The sequence below is a fragment of the Sorex fumeus genome, unplaced genomic scaffold (assembly GCF_029834395.1).
Source record: "Sorex fumeus unplaced genomic scaffold, SorFum_2.1 ptg000006l, whole genome shotgun sequence".
NCBI classification, from domain to species: Eukaryota; Metazoa; Chordata; class Mammalia; order Eulipotyphla; family Soricidae; genus Sorex; species Sorex fumeus.
In genome coordinates, this window is record NW_026606063.1 from 27,171,776 (window position 1) to 27,199,203 (window position 27,428).

Below are 27,428 nucleotides of genomic sequence, written 5' to 3' on the forward strand. Positions count from 1 at the left end.
TAAGTGATCTCTAGAACACTCAATACACAGACCATTAAAGATAAGACAGTTCTAGAAATGCAAAGAAAGACAAACCTCTGTATAAGCACTGAAGTTACCAAATCAGGACTGCCCTGCACACGGCCGAGCTGCATTCCATCCCCAGCACCCACACCGTCCCACAAGGTGCCCAGGGCACTGCCAGGAGTGATTCCTGAGTGCAGAGCCAGGAATAGCCCTTGAGCAGTGCCAACTAAGTGTGGCCCCAAAACCAAAAAAAAAAAAAAAAAAGTTACCAAGTCACTGTTTTTCGGTTTACAACCAAACGCAAAGTGTACATGTTTCTCTACCGTTCGGGGTCACTCAGCTCAATTCATAACTCAAAAGAGCCGCCTGGGAAAGTTACACTTCACTCAACCATTCCAGGAAGTCTTTGGCCCAAAGTGAGATTCCCCTTACAAGAGGATTTCATGGTAATCTAACCTAAAACCTGGCCGCTCCTCGCTTCCCAGCTTCAGGTTTCTATTCAGAGCCGAAATGAGCAGGGGCTTATCCCGGGATCAGCAGGAACACAGGCCCTGCGGAGAGACATTACCCTCACGACAATTCAAGAGGGCTCGCGAGCTCTCTTTACAATTTCTCCCACTTCATAGATCAATTCCTTCCAAGCTTGGGAGGTTTTTTGTTGTGTGTGTGTGTGTGTGTGTGTGTGTGTGTGTGTGTGTGTGTGTATCTTGGTTTTATTTAACTTTTTTTTTTTTGAGGCACACTGGATGATGCTGGGGGCTAATCCTGGCGATGTGCTTGGGGCCCCTTGTGGCTCTGGGGACCAGACCCGGTTCCTGCATGCTGAGCATGAGCAGCACAGCCCTTGGATCCCTCTCTGCTCACCCAACCTGGGGGATTTTCTAAGTGCATTCAGTATTCCATTAAATTAAAGACCGGGGCCAGAGCGACAGAACAGCAGGTAGGGTGTTTGCCTTGCATGCAGCCGACCTGGGTTCAACCCTCACTATCCCATATGGTCCCCGAAGCACCGCCAGGAGTGATTCCTGAGTGCAGAGCCAGGAGTAACCCCTGAGTATCACTGGGTGTGACCCAAAAAGCAAAAAAAAATAAAAATAAAAATAAAAAAAAATTAAAGACCAGACCAAAAAGCACCCCCTTGTCTAAACAGAAACACAAATGTATCAGTGAAGAGTGAAACCTATGCATGATGCAGGCCACATAAGGGGCAGGGGAGTGGACTGGTCCCCTGTGCGAGAGGATGGGGACATGCTCTCGTGAAGCTACCGCAAGGTCCCTGGCACAAGTTAAGCAGGGGTCCAGGCTGGCTGGCGAGTGCCCCCACCCTGCTGAAGGCAGGCAAGGGGGAAAGGCCGGCTGATGCTCTTTGCCAGCCAGAGGTGAGGAGGTGGTCCAAGAACAGGCTTTGGCATGAAATGCCAACCCTGAGTCTCGGTTCAAGCTATCACCAAGCCGTGCCACTGGGCCAGGCCCTCACCTGGCAGGAGGGGCGTTAGCTGACGCCTAAACCAGCATTTCTTAAACAGGGACCATACGGACTCCCATGGGCCCCCAGGGTCTTCTAAGGGGCCACAGGCGAAAATCACATATATGGGGGGCCGGGGAAGGCATCTGTTAGGATGGGGGGCAGGGGGCGTGGTTGGGAAAAGGCTGAAAAACTATTGGAGAACATTTCCACTCCAGGGTCCCGTGATTGGTTTCTGATGTCAGGTGGTGAATCCTTGTTGGAGCAGGCTCAACTCTGAACCTCTTAGTGGAAATAAATTTGTGTGACACAGTCGTCAGTCAACTTTTGCCATACCCTGTTATTTTAAAAGTCCCTGTGAGGGTGCCATTTAAAGTCACTAGAGTAGTTGGGGCAAGAGAGACAGGACAGCAGTTAAGGTGCTTGCCTTACACAACCCCACAACCCCAGTACCCCACATGGTCCCTGAGCACCACCAGGAGTGATGTCTGAGCACAGAGGCACGAGTAACCCCTGCGCAGTGCTGTGTGGCCCAAAGCAAGCAAGCAAACAAAACTAAATCAATAAAGACTACATGCTTCACACACACACACACACACACTATACTTTTTTTTTTTTTTACAGAGGTACATCCTATTGAATCAGAAAATATATACTTCATCTATGGAAAGATAACGATGAAACGAAGGTCAAGCCTGCCCCTCACTTAGATCATGCAAAGCCTCAAACTCATACCCCTCGCGAATGTGTGGTTTCTAGGGGTCAGTGTTCCTGGGTGAACTGGTGTGCTGAAGGCGCGTCTCTCGGACCTGGGCTATTATTCCTACTGAATCACCAGCCTGCGAGCACTGGGACCACTTCCCAGCTCTGTTTCTGATGGCCGGGACACAGCCCACATTGCTCACATGAGCTTTGTGTTGGAACTACCACTGGCAGCGGCCCAGGGACCATATGGGATGCTGGGACCAGACCCAGGTGGGCCACATGCGAGGTAAGAGCCCGTCTGCTGGACTCTCGCTCCAGCCCCTCTCCCGTGTGTCTGCTAATAAAAGAAGAACTATGCAGAGGGTGAATGAGACCAGTTGTAGTTACTGGATTTGGCATATCGAATAATAATAATAACACCAAACATCAGCCAAGCGGCACAAATGCTGGCCGACTTTGACCGTGAGTGTGGAAAGGTAGGACTACAGCTGAATCTTACGAAGACAATGTTTCTGAGAAACAGCCTCGTTCCTGACGCCCCATTCGCTCTCAATGAAATGACCATCTCCGAATGCAACAGCTATGTGTACCTAGGTCGAGAAGTCAACATGACAAATGACCTGGCACCCGAGCTGCGCAGGAGGAAGAGAGCGGCTTGGAACGCCTTCAAGAGCATCGAAGAAATAGCTAAGAGGACGAAGAACCTCCGGCTCCGGGCACATCTCTTTGATTCCACTGTTCTTCCTGCATTAACATATGCCTCAGAGACCTGGGCCCTACGCAAACAGGATGAGAACGCTATTCAGGTCTCCCAAAGAATAAAAGAGCTATGCTTGGAATATCACGTTTCACTCAAATGAGAGAACGAATCCGGAGTTCTGACATCCGTCGACGATCAAGAATCAGGGACGCTATCTCATTTGCCAAGGTGTCGAAAATCAGATGGGCTGGTCACGTAATGAGATTTAAAGACGACCGCTGGACTAGAGCTGTTACCGACTGGATTCCACGGGATGTCAAAAGACCGCATGGCCGCCCACCTACCAGATGGTCAGACTTCTTCATCAAGATCATGAACGATCGGTTTGAGGCCCTTCATATTCCCGGAGCGAACAGATGCCATTGGGCTACACTAGCACGCGACAGGGACAAATGGAGACGTTACTGGCGCCCGCTCCAGCAAATCGACGACTAACGGGAAGTTAAGTGATTAAGTGATGCAGAGGGAGTGGAACAGAAATATGGTTAAGAAGGACAGCGCAGACACCTGAGAGTTTTATATGCATTATTTCAGCCAGGTGTTGGCTAACTTTTTCTGTAAAAGCCCAGCAGGGGGCAGGAGAGTTCATTCAGTCTTGCACTGCATGCAGCTGGTCCTGGTTCAGTCCTAGGCACCATATATGGTCCCCCTGTGCCCTGCCAGGAGTGATCCCCGAGTACAGCCAGGTGTGGCCCCAAGAAAGAGCCCAACAGTATTTTAGCCTTTGAGGCCACATACAACTATACAACATGCAGAAATGGGCTAAAGTAGTCAGAGGTAGGAACACACGGTATGGCGGTGCTTCAGTAAATCTTCATTTATAGAAACCCGCAATAGGCTGGCTGAAGGGAAACAGCTGGTGGACCCCTGACCTGAATGAAGCTGTTCTCCGAGTGCTCAGATCCGAGCTCCTGAACTGGTGACCACAACCCCGTGCAGAGCGATGTAACTGCACATGGGGACTGTGAAAATCCTGGTCTCGAACAAATTCATGAGTTATGCATACACGTTTGAGTTGCAGATCTCTCTTATCTACCCGGAGTCGCCTAAGGAGACACTTCCGGGGGGAAAAGGGGCCGCAAGTCGGAAAAACGGAAGGGACCCTGGCTTAGCATGCTCCTTATCCCGTCAGTGGGTCAGCTGGGAAGCTGCTATTTCCCTTCCCGTAAGTCAGCGTTTCCACTCTCCAGGGAAGGGGCCTCTTGAGAAGTTATCTGGGGCAGCCTCTGACTCGGCCATCAGTGCCCCACCAACACCCCCAGGGAGGGCAGCTGGGTAAGTTTTGAGGGAGCAGCTCCGCTCCTAGGCATTTCCTTTCCTCAGGGGGCTTGCAGACCTCTCCTAGGTCCACGCCCGAGCAGCTAGCCCATGCTGGGTCACCCCACAGTCTGGCCACTGACGCCCGGTGAACCCCACACCACTTAGGGGAGGGAGACACACAGGCCCACACGCCCCAAATCTCGCAAGAACCGTGTCCAGCATCTTCTTGCCCTACAGAGAATCACTCTGTACCGAGGGCCTACAGAGAAACCCCAGTATCTCCTACAGACGGCGGGAAAGGGTGGACGGGGAGAGCTGGACACTGGCAGCTGATGGCACAGCATGGCACAGGCCCAGCCTTCCTCCTGTTTCCAAGCTCCCTTGCCAGCACAGTTGAGAAAAAGTTTGATTTTATTTAAACACCAAGAACTTGGGGTCCAGAGCGGTAAGACAGTGGGTAGGGCGTTTGCCTTGCATGCAGCCGACCTAGGTTTGATCCTTGGCATCCCATCCTAAGCACCGCCAGGAATAATTCCTGAGTGCAAAGCCAGGAGTACCCCCTGAGCATCGCTTGGTGTGACCCAAAAAGCCAAAAAAAAAAACCAAACACAAAAAAAAACCCAAGAACTTGAATCTCTGAACATGAACAACTGATATTCCCACCCACAATTAAAAAAAAAAAAAGAAGAAAGAAAAGAAAACAACAAAAGAAAAAAGGGAAAATAAAACCCAACCACAAAAGTAGAACTGACAAACAGGTAGAAGGTGCTCCACCCCCCGCCGGATTCCACTTTAAACATCCAGCCCGTTTTTTCTGAGACAGTTCCTCATTCCCGGAGGAGAATTCAGACCTTAGAACTTTTCAAAGGATTTCATTTTCTTTTCCAAGTTGGAAAATGTTAGGAAAGCAAAAAACTGATTTATGTCATCAAAGGATTAACATGTAACTTTTTTTTTTTAATCCCCAAATGTTTACAAGCACAGAAAACAGCAAGGAATCAGATCTTGGACTAAATCATAATGACCTTCCTGGGATGCATCGAGGCAGCCACTTGCCACGGCCCACATGTCCGTTGCCTTCTCTGCTGTGAATGACTCAGAGGACTATGGGGGCTGAGGGTGGCTGGGAGGAGGACACCGAGGGTACAGTTTGCTCAAAATTCAAGTGACCCCAGGAGCTTCTTTTCCCAGGCGCTGAGTGAAAATACAGAGAACAACTATCTCAACTCACCTGCTTTTTGGGGGGCTTCTCATCAACACCCCAAACAAAACCACGATTCTGGGAAAACTCCTACTTGGCTGGTCTCAAGAGCATGGCCAGAAATGTAAGTTTTAACAAGCCCATCTCTTTTATTAAAACACTTACTTAAAAAAAAAAAATTTGCCTTTGGGGTCATCCCCAGCTGTGCTCAGGGCTTATTCCTGGCTCATGGCTCAGGGATCACTTGGGGTTTGTGGGACCACACGGGGTGCCAGGGATCAAACCCTGGTTGGCTGTATGTAAGACAAGGGCCTGACCCCAGGCACTATCACTCGGGCCCCAATCAGTCTATTTTGTAGGGAGAAATTACAGAAATATTTTCCACCCACTTAATTCACAGAAAGAGAGAGTATTAACTAAGCACCCGCAATTCGCCAAAAAAGTTACATGACAGAAGAGTCCCATGCCAAATGAGGAGACTACCAAGCCCTTCACGATCAAAGCATTCTCATGAACAAAAGGCCTTTTTTCTTTACCGTAGTGTGGTCTCCGGGCATCACAGCCTGGGCACCAACTCCTCAGGCCTGCACAGCCCAGAGGAGAATTGCGGAAAGAGGGTCCTGGGTCCTCTGGGGGACTTCTTGGGGGGTTCCCCCCTATCGAAATAATTAAAGTTGCTGGAGCGATAGCACAGCGGTAGGGCGTTTGCCTTGCACGCAGCCAACATGGCCAACCCGAGTTCGATTCCTCCGCCCCTCTCGGAGAGCCCGGCAAGCTACCGAGAGTATTCGATATGCCAAACACAGTAACAACAAAGTCTCCAATGGAGACGTTACTGGGCCCGCTCGAGCAAATCGATGATCAACGGGAGGGCCTTTACTTACTTTACTAACCCCCTATAAAGAGATCCGGACTCGGGACAGAGGGTGGCTCAGTGTTTAGGGAGGCTGCCCTACAGGTGTGAGCCCTGAATGGGATCCTGTGCCCAGGTGCCACCTGTGATCCTGGTAGAGCCACGTGAGGCCCTGCCCCAGCAGTGCCAGTGGCTTCCAGTCAGCCCACGCCACAGCCTGGTTGCAGGAGCACTACGGCTAGGAGTGTGGTGACCAGTGAGCTCGACAACCGGAATGTGCTCTGGGGCCACAGTGTGCGAGTCCCGGCAAACACATGCACAAACACTCAGGAGAGTCATGCCCAGACAGCACCTAGCTCCAGGTGCCAGGGAGCCCTGGTCATGGTCATGGGGAGAAACACCAAACGCATAGGCCCACCCAGATGGCAGCTCCCTGGGTACACCCGACATGAATGTTAAGAGTCGCCTCTGCTGCCTGTCCATCTGTCCTCGTCCTGGTTTTGAGAGATACACTCGTTGAAGGACTGCGAAACATCTGTTCGCCCAGCCGGCAGGGCTGGAGTGATAGCACAGCGGGTAGGGTGTTTGCCTTGCACTTGGCCAACCGGGATTCCCAGTATCCCGTATGGTCCCCTGAGCATTGCCAGGAGTAATTCTTGAGTGCAGAGCCAGGAGTAACCCCTGTGCATCACTGGGTGTGACCCAAAAAGCAAAAAAAAAAAAAGAACTCAGTCGGCCTACGTCTGGGTCAGTCCTAACACCTATGTACAAACACTAGCCCTGCACTCTGGCAGCGAGAGATGTTGAAGACTGTGTGTGTGTGTATATATATATTTTTTAACTTTTCATTTCTCGAGATGGAATGCACAATTATTAAAGGTTCCCAAAGAAACCCCAACACCAGTAAAACTCAGTCCACAGACCCCCAGGATTGGTCGAGCTTGTTGCGAGGGTGAAGTTCAACACGTTCCTTACTGGGGCCAAGGGGCCTTCAGGATCGGGGACTTCTTGGCTCTTGGCGCCCACCCCACAGCCCTCAGGCCTGCTACCTCAGGCACCGAGCTGCAGCATGTTCTGTTCCAGGCACGTCAGGGAGACAGGCCTGCTCTGGGAACGGGAAGGGCTTGGCTAGATCTCCATGATCCTGTAGGAGTCTCTTGAGAATCAGCTGGGGAAATCTGTGATGGTATTCTCAGAACACTCCTGTTCCTTTCGTGTTTCCTTCTGTTACGGGACTCACAAGAGTGGTGATCCTGCCTGCTCACCTTGGAGTTTGCGAGGGTGAAGCCAGGGATCGCGACGTTCCCAAGCACTCCTGCAGGGCCGGCTCATGGGAAGTACGAGCTCGCTGAGTGAGCCCAGATCTAAACTCCAGTCAAATGAAGCCACGTTCTTTGGCATCTCCGCTCCGACCACAGAAGTCTTAGAGGGTGCCTGGCCCTCTGCATTCCAAAGCAATGAAAAACGCATGAAATAGGTACTATTCTGACCCCACCTCAAGAGGAAACCGAGATTCAGAGGTTAGGAAACTTGTCGCCCCAAGTCTGCACATCATCTGTGTTTGTATCTTTCCTCCATGAAGATGAATACTGAGGACAAGCTGGTAGAACCCCAAATGGCAAGGAGCATTTTATACATACTGGACATTAAATATTTGGTGAATGGGGGCCAGAGCGACAGTACAGCAGGTAGGGCATTTGCCTTGCATGCGGCTGACCCAGGTTCAATCCCAGGCCCCCCCAAATGGTCCCCAGAGCCCCACCAGGAGTGATCCCTGAGCACAGAGCCAGGACTAGGCCCTGAGGACTGCCAGGTGTGGTCCCAAAACAAAATAATAAATACTTGGTAAATTCATTATTAATTAAATCAATTATAGCCCTTCAATTTTTGCAAAAGTTTTTGAGTCACACCTAGCAATGTTCAGGCTCCTGGCTCTGCACTTGGGAATTACTGTTGGTGGTACTTGGGGGACCATCTGGGTATGCTGGGGATTGAACCTGGACTGGCTACATGTAAGGCAAGTGCCCTCCCCACTGTACTACTTCTCTGACCCCTCCCCTCAATTAATTCGGAAAATATTATGGTACTTAGGAGGCACATGGACATATTTACACATATATACACTATTATATATATATATATATATACACTATTCTAAAGATAAATCCAAGAGGGGCCGGAGAGAGAGTAAGGTTGACTGAGCACTTGCCTAATACGGGCAAGGCCCGGAGTTTGATCCCTAGCACCAGAGTCCTCCACGCACATAGCCCCAGGGGCGCCCCGAAGCAATGCTGGGGGATGCCTATGTTTTAAAAAGAGACAGACTGAAAGATACAGATACAACAAATTCTATGTAGGTAATATGTCACAGAGTAATTTCTACTGCACCTGCATCTGTTCATTTTCTTTTTTTGGCCACTTCCAGAGGTGCTCAGGGGTTACTCCTGACTCTGCACTCAGGAATTGCTCTTGGGACCATATGGGATGCCGGGGATCAAATGCCATGCAAGGCAAATGCCCACCTGCTGTACTACTTTTCCAGCCCCTGCACCTATGCACTTTCATGCCTCAACATTATCAAAAGTGCAGGTACCTACTGATCTTGTACCCAATAACTACAAGCGGTTCCTTTGTTTGCATCGTCATGTCATGCTGACAGAAGTGGTCAAGCGAGACCCTTCTTAGACTCAAGGGCTGCAGAAAGAAGACAAGTCATCTGCTGCTTCCTGCCCTACCGTGTCTGGGTCCGCCAGGCCTGAGCACTGCTGTCTGAGCTGAGCTGACTGTGTCACTTATTTCTGCTTAAACACACAAGAGCAATTCTGTGGAGGGAAAATAATATAGAAAAAGGGAAAAGTTCCAGCCAAATGGATGGCAAAAATATTCTACAGGTCTAGTATCTCAAAGAAACTGTGTCAGTGTTATCTTTGCCATAAGACCCCTGATTCCCTTGGCCAAAAATATTCTTTTCCCCTGGAAATATTTTCTTTTTTTTTTTTTTTTTAAAAAAAAACTTCCCTTATGCTTTTTACCAGTAGAAAATGAAGTATCCCTCTGAGGATGAGCTTTAGGCTGAAGTCTCGTTTTTGTCTCCTTCACAGAGCTTGCATGGGAGCAGTACAATAATTTACTGAATGACGACTGTCCCGATCAGAAGTCCACTCTTTGCAACGTGACTTAATGAGCCTGTTCTCCCAGTCAGCAGCGAGAGAACATTTCCCATGCATAGAGTTTCCGCGAAGGATATGAGAAAGGAGTCAAAACGGTCAATAACGAATGAGATTACACAGAGTGGACTTTTGGAACAAGTGTCAGAAGTTAGAGATGGGAGCGTGCCTCGTTTCTTGTGTCACTAGTACATACTGTCATTTGTGATCTTTCTGATGCAGATAGTTCAGGTGAGTTTTAAGTGCCCGATAAATGTAAGGAAAGAGAGAGATTTGTTAGATGGAGGAGTAAAAGGAAAAGCGGGTTGACTGAACTACGGAAGAAGCTTCAGAAAATCCAGAATCCAGGAGTCTTGTCTACTCAGCAACTTTTTTTTTTTTTTGCCTTTTGGGTCACATCTGGTGATGCACAGGGGTTACTCCTGGCTCATGCACTCAGGAATTACTCCTGGCAGTGCTCGGGGGACCATATGGGATGCTGGGAATTGAACTGGGTTGGCCGCGTGCAAGGCAAACGCCCTACCCACTGTGCTACTGCACCAGCCCCTACTCAGCACCTTTCAGTTTGAGAGACAGTCCCCAGTATGGTGGGGGCTGAAGCATCTATAGCTTCAGGGGTTCCTGAAAGGACACTGCCATAGAGAAGTACTGGAAGTTGGAAAGGCATAGTGCGGGGAAGAGCAGGGAGAAAGTAACCCCCACAGTTCCTCTCGATCACTTTCTCGCTCATGAGGCCAACAGTGAGTGCACACTAACCTTGCTCCTGAACCACATCCAGGCATACGCTCAGTGCTGCCAGGGACGCTGCCAATGGCAAGTCCTGTCCCAGCACCCCCTGGGAACTGACTGAGCCATGCGTGAGGCGTCCCTGGTGCCTCCCTCCGCCCCAATTTAATTTAGTCAAATAAAGATGTGCTATTCAGAACTCCATTCCTCAAGTGCAGCTGATTTACTAAGTGGAAAGTCAACCCCCCCTGAACAAATATTCATTTAACTTTCTTCCACAGCAATCAAAAAGATTGGCTTTTTGGTTTGTGCTTTGAGCCACACCAGGCGGACTTCAGGGATCACTCCTGGAGGGGCTAGGGGACCGGATGGGGTGCCAGGGATGGAACCGGGGTCAGCCACATGCAAGGCAAATACCCTATCCCTGTACTATCTCTCCAGCTCCTCACAAAGACTGCCTACAACTCTTTCTAAGTTGATCTTATTAGAAACCTCCTAACATACAAAATTACACAGTGAGGTGAAAAAAAGAAAATAACAAAAGTTTGGGCTACAGAGACAGTATACAGTGGTAGAGGCTGGGCATGTGGCTCACCCAGGTTGGATCCCTAGCACCACACAGGGCGTTCTGAGCTGAGAGCAAGGAGTAGCCCTTGATTACTACTAAATAACGTACTCCACAATCCCCCCCGCCCCCCCAAACCCAGAGCACCACTGGATTTGGCCCCCCGATCAATAAAAGTGAAAAAAAATCCACAAATTAGTCTCAACTCAAACCCAACAGTATTAGAAAGAATTAAATAATTTTCCAAATATTTCTGTGATATTATAAATGTTGACTGGTCTATAGGGCAGAAAACCATTTAAGAAATCAAGATTCAATTACTAGCTAACATCTCGTTAGAAAAACTATGTATTCAGCATTAACAGAAGATGCTTAAATCCTAATCCGTGTTCCTTGCCTTTCAACCCCAAATCTGATACTCCAAATGAAACTCTGATTAAGTTTTCTGTCAGTCTTGCCTAGTTATTCCATTATGTGCCGGTCCAATTAATTAAGCCTATGAAGGTATCAAAGACTGAGTCATAGCCTCCTGAGCAGAGTCGAGGTCCATTACTGATTCACTGGTTAATCCCGGGAAAGTCACGCTTCCCCCCTGCCCTGAGAGGAAGCGATGAAAAACCCCACTGTGGAACGATTATCGGGGAGAACTGAAAGCCTCTGAAGGCTCCCCACTTCTCTGTGCTACTTCTCAAGACTATCAAGTGACCACCCAGAGAAAAGAAAAGGAATCGGAGGCACCGGAGGAGAGGGATGTGGGAAGCACCCAGCACGAGCCTGAGATGTTCTCACAGAGACGCGGGGCGTTTCCCTGAAGAAACACAGGGACCCAGTCATCGCCCTTCCTGTTGCCTCAGTGCTGCCTTCCCACACCGCCCACACCCCAGCGGAGTTTCTGCAGAGAATGCAGAGAGCCAGGGGAAAAGTCTCACACACACACACACACACACACACACACACACACACACACACACACACTCCCACACGAGTGTGTGTGGGAAGGAGGTGGGGTGAGAGGACATTCTGATGCTGGACACTCCTCTCCCTCTGCCACATTGTGGACCTTGAGAACTCCAGGCCACTTGGCAGCTCCAGGGGGTTGGCACCTGTTGTCCCAAATAAAGGGAATGTTTGTTCTGAAATGCGCAGGTTGGATGCAGGTGTGAGCGCCAGACAACCAGAAAACACAGTCCAGGATCCCTGGAGACAGACCAGGACGGGGAAGTACGGGAGTCTCAGAGGGGAGACACTTGGCTAGCAGGCTAACTTCCAATCAAACTTTTCACGCGAGATGAATCCCACTTGGAATAAATCCAAAGAGTGAGCCCCCAAATAAGCAATACATGTGGAAATTGCATTTGAAGATCTGCCTGAGCCCTGAAGTCCCCACAGTGCACAGAACCCCAATTCTCGGTCAACTCCGTTGCCACTAATGTCAGGTCCGGAGCAAAAGTCTTATTAGCTCCCAGGTGGCAAAACTGGTTGAAATGACAGATTTAGAAAAGCACTTTAGATGAAATTTCCAGGAAGGACCTACAAGAAGGAGGGTTAAGGTAACAAACTGTCAAAGAAGAAAGTTCTACAGAGGTGCTTTTTGTTTTTCTTGACAGGAGGGGGTGGGGGAAAGGGGGAAATCTGCTGGGAGAGAGAGGAAAAAAAGAGAGAGAGAATGAAAAATAACGAATTCAAGTGACAGCATAAATGGTAGCTAAACACACACGGGTGCTTCAAACCCGTTTCACAAGATGCAAGTTTCACTAGCAAACCGAAGCTTTCTTCAGCTGCCAAGTGTCTCTCTTGGCCAATCCCAAACATCACACACTTGGCCCTCACCCTCGGGCATGTGCTGTGATAAAGGCAAGCTATTGTTCGCGGCGGAGTCTAGGGTTCCACCATCATACCTCGCATTTGATTTTCACATCTGGACAGAGTCTCTTGCTCAGACACTTCAGACTAAACTCCTTGAAATGTTTCTCGGCCCAAGTCCCGCGAACTGAGCATGTCTTAAAAATGGGATGTCAAAGAAGTTTTCAAGAAACTTTCCTTACAATCAGACTCGTAACAGAGTCTTCAAAGAAAGCTTCCAATTGCCAAGAACTTACGCTCTATCCGTTAATTAAAGAGCATTTGCCACATGTTTTTTTTTTTGTTTTTTTTGGTCAACAAAAATTTCTTCTCATTTCCAGTACAGATCAAACTTCAACTCGAAAGACTCTTCATTCCCTAGGTAGGAATACCTTTATTTCTAGCACACACACATATATATGTATGTATGTCTAAACCCCTGGAATTTAATGGATGCCCATTCAGAAGCCCCCAGAGCTACTCCCTAGGAGTCCAAGGACAGGATCCAGGGACGTTAAAGTTTAATCCAACTAGACTGCAACTGCCTAGACTCTCAAAGTCTCTCTGATCCTGTTTTAAAAAGAACGATACTTCTTAGGGAGCTGGAGCGACCATACAGCAGGTAAAACGCTTGCCTGGCAAGCCACCCAGGCTTGACTGCTGGTACCCCAAACCCCGTTCGGTCACCTATGCCCTGCCAGGAATGATCCCTGTGCACAGTGCCAGGGGTAACCCCTGGATCCAACCAGGTGTGGCCCTAAAACCAAAAATAAATAAATAAAAGTAACAATGCTTCCTGATATTCTTCTTTTTAGGCCAGGGAGTAGACACCTCTGTTTTAAATCTCCTGCCTACGTCTAAGTACAATTGCAAGTAAGATACTTGACTCACTCCTCTCCCTCCTCCCTCCTATTCATGCTGGAAATTTAAAGTTGTGAAACAAACCAAACCAGTCCCGGCTCAATGCAACCAAACATGGCAACACCTTATTTTAATGGAGCACTTGATTGATGCTTCACCAGAATGGAATCCCTATAAATGCGAGCAATACGCTCACTCCAAACAAATTAAAAATTACTCTTCCAATGAATTCCAAATATTAGGCTTAGACAAAGCAACAAACTGTTATTAAACTCATAAACCGGCATCCCACAAGCACACACAAAAAAGTCTTAAGTTCAAGTTACCAGAACGGTCACACCCCTCTGACAGAAGGAACAGTGCAGGGCTCCGTAATCTGTCACCAGGAACTCCATACATTTTTTGCTGAGACAAGGAGACAAAAGGGAAAGATACCAAGGCTCCAAGCAAACACAGGCCCCTGGTGGTAAGGCTTCACGGGACTCCAGTAGGGCTCCGCATTCTATTTTAATCCTCTTCCTTTCGTAACTTGAGCCTCTTCACCACATACAAAACATTCTGCGGAGAGGGACAGTCCTACAAATGCTGTGGAGCCTCTCCCCTGAGCTGAGAGGCCGTGATTACGTGTGAAAGCACAAGTGCCCCATAGCGAGGCTCTTTCCTCCAGGGGCCAGGAGGACCCAAGAGGAAGCTCCAACTCTGTCATCCTTCTGATGGCTCCATCCTCTCCCCAGGCCCAGGCACCACTGCCTAGGGACAATAACCTAAGGGGATGGAGGGACACCGGAGCAATAGTACAGTGGGTAGGATGTTTGCCTTGCACACTGCTGACCCGGATTCAATTCCTGACACCCCATAGAGTCCCCCAAGCCCTGCCAGGAGTGATTCCTGAGCACAGAGTCAGAAGTTATCCTTGAGCACTGCTGGGGATGATCCCAAAAACAAAAAAAAAGGGGAATTGAAGCAGAAACAAAAAAGCATCTTGAAATCAGGTCTCATCCCCAGAGGGAAGATTATCACCAATAAATAGGATAGGACTGGAAAATATTACAGTGGGTGGGGCACCTGACTTGCACGCAGAAGGTTTGGGTTCAATTCCTGGCACCCCTTGTGATTTCCTGGACCCGGCTTGGTGTGATCTCTGAGTTCAGAGCCAGGAGTAATCCTGAGTACAGCTGGGTGTGGCCCCAAAGCCAAAAAATATATATAAAACCAATCAAGAAAAGGATGCAGCCCTGCCAATCCGTGAATCCTAACACAAACCAAAACAGAGTTTCCTTCTGAAGGTTTGATGGAGACACAAGTACACAACCAGAATCTACAATGCAGCAAGTATTAAGGCACCGATGCAATGTAATATGGTCAGATAGAATGAGAATCCATGCTCACTTCTCTACCAGCATTACTTAATATCCAGGGGCTTGGTACATTCTTAGTACCAAACTTAGTACAAATTCTTTGCTGTTGATATTCTAAAACTTAGATATGTGAATAATAGTTGTACCCTAACTCACTCTAGTGCAAGGACTTAGAAGTCATTGTGGGGATGGGGAGCGGAGAGGGAAAGACACCTAGTTAGCTGAATATTTTATATTCTAGGGGTTCGTTACACCTCGAAAAGGTCTGCTTAATATTCATGGAGGTCACAGTTCCAAGGAGATGATCACAGAACTCAAGTTTTGCTTTGAGCTGCTGCTTTTTCCTATGTGACATGTCTAGTTAATAAAAATATAACCCAACATGCCCCACAGCTGTCACAGGTATTTCTCCCTGTGAGTGTTCCCTGGGGTTACAGTGTTCCTCAGGTTTGGCCTGTCTAATTTTCAACGGATTCCAACCTACAATACAGCTGTTTTCAACGTTTTTGTTATTTTGAGCCAAACCCGGCCCAGAGCTCAGGGTTTACTCCTAGCTCTGTGCTCAGGAATCACTCCTGGCAGCGCTGATGGACCAGATGAGGTGCTGGGGTTTGAACCAGGGTCGGCCGGGTGCAAGATAAGCGCCTCACCTTGTACTCTCTCTGGCCCTGTTTTTTGGTTTCTACTCCTCATCCAACGAGCAACATAAATTATTTTCTATTAGAAAAAAGTGTTCTTCTACTACAGAAACATACTAGTGAATTGTAATGTCATTCTGCTCATAAATTCCTGACAATTTAAAATAACGCTGTCAACAGTACTTTACAGGGTCTGCATCTTGCCTCCCTGGGTGTGTGTGGCGGGGGTCACTTTTGTCATGACTGAGCTGCAAACACGTCTATGCTCAGAGGGCACGGTACTTCCTGTGGACACTGACAGGGAGCCTGGCCTGGGCAAGCGCGAGTCCAGCTGAGACGCCTTAGCACACTCCCTCACCTAGGATGAGCCTTCTCAGGAGTCCATACCCTCCCCAAGCTGCTCTCTATTCTACTGATTTTAGATCTCGGACTTTTTTGGAGAGGCCCTGAGGCTCCTATCACTAACCCAATCTCAGTTGCTGTTGTAAACTCTCTGATTGACAACCCATGCAAGAAATCAAACCCTAGGCCAACCTGTACAGCTGATGCAGAATTACTCACTTGATTTCAGAATTGCTGAAACTAGAACACAACAGCGTAAGCCTAGTTTCTAAGGATTGTGCCTGTGTCTCGGAAGTTCACACGTAACATGGCATAAACATGCTTCCTTGTACATCATGATGTCATCACATGTAGGACCTCCTACATGTGATGCCTCATCACCCACAATTACAGCCGAACCACGGTGCTAGTGTTTGAGCCTGAGACACGGCATCATTCAGCCGGCAGCTGGACGCTCAGATGCCCTGGAACTGGGGGGAGGGGGTTAGGGAATGGGCACAGAATTGACCCTGGTTAATTTCCTCCTATTCTGTTTATTTTTCTCCCCCTACCATTCCTTATGCTTTCCATACTTGCTGGTTCTCTCTTCCCCTAGAGGACAAGTGCCTGAGGAACTCTAAACTGTAGCACTTGGCCAGCACTCCATCCCTTCATGTTTCGAAGGGAGATGCTTCTTTTTCTGGTTCACACGACCTAAAACAGCTGAACTCAGCAGCCAAGCCAGGGAAGAAGCATGAGTGATTGTTCACACAACACAGACTCTTGATGAACTCTGACTTACTCAGAGATCTCTGACTCTTTAAACGATGCCTGATAGGGCCAGGAGAGACAGCAGTTAAGGCACCTGCTGACTGGGGTCTCCCCACACCAATTGGCTCCCTCAGCACTGGAAAGCACAACCCTGGGGGCCCAGGGCCCCACCAAGGTGGCCCAGATATACCCAGCAATATCGCATCCTCAGGCCCTCATGTTGAAACCATGGTCTAACTGGCCAAGAATCATTGGTAGGGCCCTGAGACTCCTAAGCACCGCTTGAGAAAACCCTTCCTCCCCAATAAACAAATAATGCCTGATTAGCCTCTCTCCCAAATCCAACTTTTTATGGAGTACATAAAAAATGAAGAAAACAGGTCTGCACAATGGTGCAATCAGGCAGCCTGGGGAAACGCTGCCAAGAGGATCCTGCTCTTCAAAGCTGAGCCCTCCTCTGCCACCTTCGTAAAAAACATTCTTCCCCTATAAGTTCCTTAACTTCTTCATGCTTCCAGTGCAGTATCGCAGGTATCTGGTTCTGCTGGTGAACAGAGTGCGCAGCGACAGCTTAAAAGTGAGACTAGCTTGGACAGTGTTGGTGTCAAACTGGAGCATAAGTCACAGTGTTCAAGATTTGACCTGCAGTGTCCTCCAAATATAGTCACCTCCAAAGCAAACAGCAGACGCTACCCGGAAGTCTCAGCTGCTCACAGTGACTCTGAAATTCTGGGTTTATACACGCCAGCACAGCCGAAAGGGGGATATCAGATGGCTTTACAAAAGTAGGGGCCAGGGGTGGGGGTGGGCGCAGAGCTGGGCCAGAGACCACTTATCTCTAATGAACCCTCACGTCTGTGGAGGAGAAGGCACTGGGACGGAGAGTCCCCGAATGACACGTCCCCTCAGTGAGAAGAAATCTACACAGGATTCTGCATGTGTATCTGTGCTCTCGGCAGCCCCGGGGCGTCAATTACTTTAAGCGGAAAAAACAGAAAACACCAACTTGGCCAGGGAAAGCACCAAACTAAGATAACTTGATTCCGCCACTGGCTTCAAGCTGATGCCTGATATCACCTTCAAAAGGGAGCAGCCTCATTAAGAAGCGGCAGCCAAGGCCTCAACACCAAGTTCAAGTGCTGGGGGGTCTGGAAGGGGAACTGAAATGGAATTCACCTCCGTCAATTACCAATGCTATTAAGGCTACTTAAGACACACCTTGGAGCTGTACTCCTCTTCAGTGCAAATATGCAGAAGGTCTTGGGAATAAAAACCAGCCATTATCCCCACCTGTCATCTTGACTCGCCTTACTCCCACCCTCGAGTGACACATCTGACAAACAAAGCACCCAGCCCACAAGCAGGGCTCTGTCGCCAAGGCCTCCACACACCCTGACAAGTGCTTATTAATCCTGACAAAACTCTGACCAAGAAGAGAGTCGGTCGCTGTAGCCTTCCGACTTCCCGAGAGCAGGGGTGGGGAAAGCCAGTCAGCCACATAAGGCCCACGACATCACGTGGTCTGGCTCTGCTCCACGAAGGGACAGGCATGTGTGACTGGACTGTATGGCCCACGGATGACATCATCAATACCCGATGAGCCTGGGAAGTAAGAAGGCTCCCCACGCCTCCCCAAAACAGAAAAAAATGAGCTCCAGAGCCAAGGGACTGGCCAGAAGTCACACCGAGGTCGGAAGAGCGTACTCAGAACACGCACCTTCCTACTCTGCTCCTCCAGACGTTCTCAGTCAGACCCAAGGGGCAAACCAGGAGTGTTTCTTCTGATTTGCTTTTCACAGAAGCAACAGGAGGGTCAGCTCTTCTTATACTATTATTATGATAATTAACTTAAAAAGAGCTACAAGAACAATGGTGTAAAACCACGTTTACTTTTCCTCCCTGAATTTCTCGGTTCATCATGCATCAGACTCTGTACCAAGCAGCCTGAGGACAGCTGTGTAAGAATGGAGACGGTCAGCAGGAAAATCCTCATGTAATTAAGAGTAACTTAAGTTTCCTTAGAGTTCAGTGAATCCAAACTGCAAGATCCTGAAGTCTTAGTGACACACTGCTGCCTTGCACAGACCGACGATAATAATAAAGGGAAGTAAACTTTAATACAGACTAAACCTGGTTCTCAAGAATCCAATCATGATTTTTAAAAAGTAACTGCCGGAAGTAAAAAAAAAAGAAAAAAACAAACAAAAAAGAACAAAATTCTGTTATGCTTGGCACCTAATTCATTGTCTCTGAGCACCGGCAAAAGGATCTTACTGAATAAATAAAAGAAAAATTTAAAAAGAGAGGTTGATAAGGGTTTTCGTTTGTTTTGCAGCTCTGGGAACTGAACCGTGGCCACAAAGAAGCAAGGCAAGTGTTCTGCCACCCAGCTATCGCCCTGCCACAGAAAGAAAAGTTGAAAGGACCGACGAGTAAAACTTTGTGCCTAGTTCTTTATTATTTCTTGATTACATACTTTATAGAAGTAATCCAGAGGGACTGGATAAATAGTACATCAGGTAAGGCACATGCCTTGCACACAGCTGACTCGGGTTCAATGAGCACAGCCCAGGACACCCTCCCCTCAAAAAAAAAATTTTTTTTTTTCAGACAAAAAACAAATATCTGAACACTAGTAATTAGTGACAATAGGAATTATACTGGGGGGGGTGGGGGAAGCTGTGAAAAAAGGCAGACATCACTTTAAAATACGCTTATTTTTCCTTTAAAAGTACTAAAGCCTTCCATTATAATTAGCCAAACGACCATCTGGATTAGGGACAATTTTTCACTTGTAAAAGTCTGAGAAGACTCAGGGAGTATGTGATATTTTATACTTTTTATGTGAACAAATACATTAAGCTAAGTAATATATTTATTATTTGTACTTGATTATCTACACTTTATATGTTATGTATTTATACAACAATACCGGGGTCATATTCAAAGAACGTGACCCCTAACAGAGTTGCTGGTGTAAACCTGACTATAAGGGCCTTTAGGAAAGAAACTCCAAAGTTTTGAGGTACTGTCTGAAACCTCCTTCTGCCCTCCGTGATGGAGGAGGAGACAGGACGGAAGGAAAGAGAGTGAGGGGGAAGGGGCAGCCTGGAGGGGCAGCAGCTCCACGATGGCAGAGGCTGGCCCCAGGGGCCCCGCACTAGATGCCACGCCCAGTGCATGCCCAGGGTAGCCACCAATCCGGTCTCTTTTTGGAGGAAGGGGAAGATGAAAAGGGGAGGAGATTTCCAGAACATCTGAGAAGAAACTGTTCATTTCGGAAAATGTGAAAGACTGTTCGAAGAGAGAAAGTGAAGAATTCCAGTGGCTCTGACAAACATGAAGGAAAACGCTGATTTGGGGAGCTACTTCTCCCAAAATCCTGTCCCGATTTCGAGCACTTCCAACTTTATGGCTCTTCCCCAGCCTCTCAGGCTTTAGTACCTACCTTTGCTTCATCATTAATGTCCCAAGTGAAAGAAATGGCGTTATAAGCAATCTCTTCAATGTTACTGATGGTATTGAAGCTTTCTTTATAGTCAGCTAGAAGAACGAGGAAAGGAAAACAAGAATTCATGAGTTCTGGTTCCGATAGGAGAGGACAGCCACTCAAAGTAAGATGCTACTTTGACATTATTGCCACTGGATAATTTAACAGTTTTTGTGGAGGGAAAACAAAACAAAACAAAACACACACACACAGAAAAGGAATTCAGAATTTTTGCAATAGAGGGAAGCTTAGATACTGAGTGCCATGATGTCACTGTCACTGTCATTGTCCTCCCGTTGTTCATCGATTTGCTCGAGCGGGCCCAGTAACCTCTCCATTTTGAGACTTGTTGTTACTGTGCTTGGCATATCGAATACGTCACGGGTAGCTTGCCAGGCTTTGCCGTGTGGGCGAGATACTCTCGGAAGCTTGCCAGGCTCTCTGAGAGGGGCGGAGGAATTGAACCCGGCTCGGCTGGGTTGGCTGCGTGCAAGGCAAACGCCCTACTGCTGTGCTATCGCTCCAGCCCTACCAACATGTCAAAATTGGAAAAATTAAATCACTGTCCCCAGGTCACAAAACTATTGCAGGTAAATCAGCTTCCTTTAATTCTGAAAAGAGAACACAATCATAACAAAAGTCAAAGGAACGCTAGGAGGGACAGTTAGTACCTAGTGACATCAGCAATGCTTCTATGTAAAATCACAGACACAGGCACACAGGCACACAGACACACAGATACACACACACACACACAGCAAGAACAGGGTCCTCATGAAGCTTGTTCAAAGTCCTGGCCGGTTGCTATTTCCCAGGTGCTGAATCTCTAAGGAAAGGCTGGCGATGCAATTCAGTTCTAGGGGAGGCGGTCCATTTGATTTCTCTACCCAACGTCTATCTCCTACTTAGCGGACTCTCATAAAGAATCTCCCCCCCAAAAAACAAAACAAAACAAAACAAAAAAACCTCCACAGACTGGAAAGCGGGGCACTTGTCATGAGCTGGCCACAGAGCTCTGGCTCCAACGTCCCGTGGAAAGCCACTGCATGGGGCTTATGTCCTTTTGAAGGAAGTAATGTTCAGAGCACTGGTTCCCGGAGGCCAGGGACAGTGTTTGGAACCGATCAGTAGCTGGCATGAAAATGCAAAGGCTCTTGGCAGGAAGCTGTTCACTGCCAAAAATAATTGGATTTAGAAAACTGGATGCTTTGCACCTCTGGGAATAAAAGCGGGCTGCAGAGCTACTTACCTATGTCAATGCATCTTTGTTTAGCTGTGTGCTGCCGGGAGTGCCAGTACTTCCAATGCCTTAACTGATCTTCCCTGCTCTTGTCTTCAGCAAACACCACCATGATCACGCTCTACGAAAGGGAATCCATTAGGGCAGACAAGCACGGAGAGATGAGTATCTTTTTTGGAAAACATACGGATCCTGCATTTAAGGCCGCAAAAGGCAGCCTGGCGTCTGGTCTTTAGTTAGTGGCTCCTTCAGCCCGGGGTGGAGGTGGTGGGTCGGGGTGTGGGGCTTGAGCTCTGACAGGCTTTCCGAGAGTCGAGAACGGAAGCAGAACTTACCCGCACTTTGCTGATTGGGTGGTGGATCCCCTCATTGCTGCTCACTTCCTTTAGGGTGACAGGATAAAACTGGCCTTTGTTCAGGTATGTCATAGTGCTGTCCCCTGGCTTCTGTCGCAGGGACTTCGAAGCTTCCAGGGTATATTCAAAGTTGTTCCTACAGAACCAGAAAAGTCACAAATCTCGAATCACCTCTCGTCAGTTTCCTGGATGCTACAGCTCAATCTTGCAACGCTTCAGGGTGGCTGAGGCCAAGCAGCAGGCTGCCAGCAAACAGCCGACTCATTAGGTCCTATCCGAGTCTGTCACTTCTCCCAGGGCAAGCATGATCTTAAGCAACCCAGAAATTCCCTAGCCTCTCAGATGTGAAATATACGATGCCTATTGGAAATTCGATGACGTGATACGAACGCTGAGAAGTTTGGAAGCTAAGGATCGGAGAGATACAAGTGAAAGGACTTTGGAAGCAAAAGTCAAGGTAGGCTTCCAATCTGGTATTTACCCAGAAATTGCAGACAAGGGTTCGGTAGTTCTTGCTAAATTCAACCTGGTTCTTCACAGCAGTTTTTGGTTTTGCTTATAATTTATAACTGTCTTTAGAGGGACACTCAACGATTGATTTTTTTTTTGTTGTTTCTGGGCCACACCTGCTTAGGGCTGATTCCTGGCTCTGTGCTCAGGGTTGATTCCTGGCGGGGCTCGGGTGACCATATGGGGTGCTGGTGACCAAACCCAGTTTGCACGCATGCAAGGCAACACCTAACCTGCTGTACTATCTCTCTGGTTCCTCAACAATTTGTTTTGTTTAGTTTGGTTTGTTTGTTTTTGTTTTGGGGCCGCACCCAACAGTGCTCAGGGATTATTCCTCACTTTGCTCTCAGGAATTACCCCTGGCTTCTCTGGGGTGCTGGGGGATCGAACCCGTGTCAGCCGCATACAAAGTAAAACGCCCTATCTGTTGTATTATCTCTCTGGCCCTCAATAATTCTTCATGTTTCTTATTACTTTACAGTGCCACACATCTGTCCTCCTGAAGGTTGTTTAATAACCTTTCAGAACCATCAGGGGCCATCAAATTGCAGCTACTTTTATAAAGTTTTACTGGAATACAGCCACCACTTTGTTTACATATTATCTCTGGCTGAATATGCGATGGTGCAGGCCGAGTATTGCAACAGAAGCTGTATGGTCCACAAAGGCTGAAATATTTACTATCTGATCCTTCACAGACAAAGTTTGCTGATACCTGTCCTAGATCTGAAATGGGATCTGAGTTTGTGGCTATTAAACCCGGAGGCAGGAATGTAAGGGAAGTTTCAATTCCCAAAAAATTCTAGACCTTCAAATAAAACCTTTCCTATTTCAATACATAACACACACATTTAAAAAAAATACACATAAAAGTATATAATATAATCTTAGTTTATTATTTTTAAAATCTGAAGTTACTTATATATGTATATATATTATATGTACATATGTATATCCACAATTAACTTGAAGGCTATTTGCATGCCTGAAGCAAGACTCATTTTTATTTGCTTTAGGAATGCAAAGATAAACTTTATGAGGTTTAAAAAGAAGAGGTTGTCAGGTCAGGGAAAATAGCTAACTTCGTTTATCATTTGTGAGACTGATTTTTAAGAAGTCTTATTCACCTAATGCTCTTTTCTAGACGGCCACAGCATTATGTATTTTTGAAGGCAGAAGGGATTTCACAGATCTGATGTGATCTGGTCTTTTTGGAGTTCATGCTCTGACTATCGCATAATGAAACCAAAGGGAAGAAAAAGCACCAACACCAAGAACCGAGGAAGCTCGAAACACAGCTCAGAGGCCAAAGCTAGATGCACCAGAGCCCGTGTCGGCTCACAGAGGCGCTGCCGGAGACCAGGAAGAACAGGGGAGAGCCCGCAGACACCGCCTCAGAGTGGTTTAACGTCAAGTTAACAAAAAGGGACAGAGACATAAAAACTGAAAGTTAAAAATCAAATGAAAAGACAACTATTACCCAGAAACACTGTCAAAAACATAGTCCTCTGAATTCATGCCAGGCATCCGCAGACTGAGATCCGAGGGGAAGAAAACCTGTAATATCAACGTAATAAGCCACAACGATTTAACCGGTTATCAGGCTCCCTTGACGAGCACTGTCTGCTATAGCACGAAAGTGGGTGGCTTACGGCACCCCCACTACCCTTTTCAATACTCATTGGAAAAAAAAGTAGTTTACTATAAAATGTTTTGAAAAACAAAACAACCAAAAAAAAAAAAAAACCAGAAAGAAAGAAAAATGTCCTTTTTTTTTTTATGTGCCACTTGACCAAATCCAGGCAATCTAGGGACTCAGAAGACATCTTCCCTGCCCGCATATTCTACTTCTGTTCCCACTGTGGACTCGGACCCAGCCAAGGGAATCAGGATGCAGAATACCAAGTTCACGCCTGGCCAGACGCGCTGTGGCCCGCCATCAGGAGAGGTGACCAAGTTACCTCCGCAAGCAGAAATGAGCTCCTTCCCCACCCCAAGTTTCTGGGGACAGTTCTAAGCATCTTCCACCTCTTTCACCTGAGTGAGGGCTTCCTCAACACCAAACCCTCCAAGTGTTTTGCGTGAAAGGCGCCTTTCTTGTCGAGCTCTCCCTGCTGGCCCTGACAGCAGGGCCCTGTTATGGGCAGCTTGTTTTTGGGGCAAGGACAAAAGCTGAAAACAGACCACTGGGATCTATCTGTTGTTGACTGGAGATTAGGTACGGGGTTCTCTTTCTCCAGCAAAGCACTCAGCTGAAATCACGATTGTTAACTCAGCTGCTGGTAAGATTAGCCATGTGCCCTTGATAATAATTTCTGGTTTTATAGGTTTAGTTTACAAATTATACCCATGGGCCTTTACTCTTTGGGAAAAAAAAAATCTTTTGTTCCTAATCCACTCACTTCAGGCCGAGTTTCAAGCTTACATAACAAGGAAGGGGTGGCACCCAATACTTAGACAAACACACAGCCGTCTGAGGAAGATGCTTTCGTTTCCTGTACCTCCTGAACGCCTTCCTTGAAGGTCTCTGAGAAGGTAGAGTCTGGCGTGCGCCTCTGAGCATTGGGGGGCTGGGCCCCAGAGCTGAAGTGGTCAGTACTCAGGTTCCGGTCAAAGACCACCACACGCTCGGTGGCCTCGGGATGGTACACTGCCGGCGGAATCCCCACAGCAAAGCTGTGGGGCTCGGTTTCTGTCTTGATGGAGTGGGTGGGCATCGTCGCTATGGAGACCGTGACTGTCGTGTCAGGAGCGGTTAGGTGGCCTCTCTTATCAATGCCCAGCTGGTTGCCATGGGGAAGGACGATGTTGAAAGGCACATTCTTCAGAACTTGCACTCTGTTTTCTCCAGCGGAGATGAGCGGCTGCTCAGTCACATTGGGGATGCTGTTTCTTTAAGAAAAGTAAAAGAAACCTGTGTTCTCAAACGCAAAGCTGATACAGTTCCCCGATGTTTATTTTCCTATTGGCACTGGGAGGTGGGACGGGAATAACAACAATGATAATACATGCGGTAGACTCCAAACAAACAGAAAATGGCATGGCATCCCATTACCAGAGAAAGACAACTTCATAATTATAGGTCAAATAAAATCCAAATAAGTCCAATTTTATTTGAAAACTGAGTAGTCAGAGCTCTCTACTACGCTTTATTTCTCATGATCCTAATGCAATAATGACATTTTACTAGGAGCCTGAAGGTACGAGCAGGTGGAATCATACGAAAAAGGTGATTCAACTACAGACTCTTAGAGTCAGACTGTCTCGGTTCAAATTCTATGTGACCTGGAGCAAGTTATTCATCTCTTGGTGACTACACACTGCTCCCGTATAAAATGGGAGTCATGAAATATCCCCCACAGGAGGCTGAGAATGATGAAATGAGGGGGATACACTGAAATGCAGTTATAATGCCTGGCATGCAAGGGTTTAAGTGTGAACTACCGGGGCCGGAGAGACATTACGGGGGTTTAGGCATTTGCCTTACATGCACCCAGCCCCAGCTCAATTCCTGGCACAACGCATGGTCTCTCGAGCACCACCAGGAGTGATCCCTGAGCAGAAAGTCAAGAGTAACCCCTGGGTATTTCCAGGTATGGCTCCCAAATAAAAGCAAACCAGAAGTAAAGCAAAAAAAAAGAAGCATGAGCTATTTCCCTTCTCCTTCTCCTAACAGTTATACTGATTTGGCCTTTTCTTTCACCAGAAGAAAACCTGTGGTCAGACGGCACCAGTAACTATTTGTAAGATCACTTCTGGTTTCACAAATTATCCTAAACTACGAAGACGCTTTTTTAGTCCAGAATTAAAACTTAATGAATTTTTAAAACATTCTCAAATCGTATTTGAAACTTTTTCGTTTGTTTTTGGCCACACCCGGCTATGCTCAGGACTTACTCCTGGCTCTGAGCTCAAGGGTCACTCCTGGTGGGGCTTGGGGGACCCTAGGGGGTTCCAGGGATCGAACCCATGCCAGCCGTGTGCAAGGCAAGTGTCTTACCCACTGTATTATCACTCCAGCCTCAAGATTGCAACTTTTAAACAGAAAAAAATATGGAATCTTGCACATTTCAAGGTCAACAAAATATTTTAAACCTGGATCAATAAACTCCCAGTACTTTATTCTAGAAAGGTGGGGGCGGGGGAGCTGGGGGCCAACTCAAGTCGCAGAGCACATGCCTAGCATGTCTGAGTCCCTGAGTACGATGCCCTAGCAGAGACAGCCCCTGGACCATCCCCAGGTTTAGTCCTGGAACTCGCAGCACTGCTGGGCTTAAGCAGCAAAGTACTGCCAGACCCAAAGACTAAACACTGGACCAGCACCTCTGGGCTGAGCACTGCCCACATCCGAGAGCCCAGTCTGAAAGGGCTTTGTGGTTTCTAGTTTAAAAGAAAAAAAAAAAGTGTGTGTGTGTGGGGCGGGTAACCTATCTAGAAAGCCATTAAGACTTTGTAATAGTAAAAAAAAAAAAAAAAAAACTGTTAGGGTCAGAGAGGCCGAGTCTGGTCCTTGGAACCACATGGACCCAAAGTACTGCCCGGAGTGACCACTGAGCACCACACCTGGGCACCACTGGGTGTGGCCCAAGACCACACCCCCTTTCTCCAAAACAAAACAAAAATTACGGCAGTACACGGGCCTGAGAGACAGCTCAAAGGATGGGAATATGCCTGGCACGAGGAGGCCTGGGACCCCCCAGGGCAGTACTGACCTGGCTGAACTGAGCATCCCCAGGAGAGGCCCCTGAACCCTCCGAGACTGCTTGGGAGCTTTCTCCACCACCATCACAAAAAATAAAACAGAAACAAAAATCTCCAGTAAAAAAATTTTTTTTAAAGATGACAATGAGAGAAAATACGGCAAAACCCTAGGAGGGCTGGTATGGATAAATGTACAAAATGTACATAGGAGCCTGAAATAGACTATTTCTTGACCACTGTGTTTGAAAAGGCCTAAAGTAAAAAGTAAAAATAAGCCATCAACCCTATTCAAATATGAAGATGAAAACAGCAACATGGAAAATAAATATAAAACATATTCAGTTGAAGAAAACAACCACGTACAACCAAATCCTACCTGAAAATATAATTACAACCACATGAAGCACGCATGTGTACCAAACAGAACTACTCTGATAGCAGGAAGCTGAGCGATTTGTGATTCTTTAAAAATGGGGGCCAGAGTGATAGTAGACTGCACTTAAGGATCACTCCTGGTGGTGGTACTCAGGGGACCATATGGGATGCTGGGGATTGAACCTGGGTTGACCACACGCAAGGCAAACACCCTATCTGCTCTACTATTGCTCCAGCCCCATCACGTAACTTTATTT

The 27,428-nt window shown here is 47.5% G+C and overlaps 1 protein-coding gene across 1 annotated transcript in view; it reads right to left on the bottom strand.

Moving 5' to 3' along the window:
* The window catches only part of GRHL1 (grainyhead like transcription factor 1), a 59,424-nt gene that overhangs the window by 24,773 nt on the left and 7,223 nt on the right, over window positions 1–27,428 (bottom strand). Inside the window, exons 4-8 of the mRNA XM_056125490.1 lie at window positions 24,597–24,987; window positions 23,576–23,652; window positions 21,565–21,721; window positions 21,239–21,350; window positions 19,948–20,042 (exon numbers count right to left, since the gene is read on the bottom strand). Coding sequence (XP_055981465.1) covers window positions 19,948–20,042; window positions 21,239–21,350; window positions 21,565–21,721; window positions 23,576–23,652; window positions 24,597–24,987 — 832 coding nt within the window. The remainder of the gene's footprint in view (window positions 1–19,947; window positions 20,043–21,238; window positions 21,351–21,564; window positions 21,722–23,575; window positions 23,653–24,596; window positions 24,988–27,428) is intronic.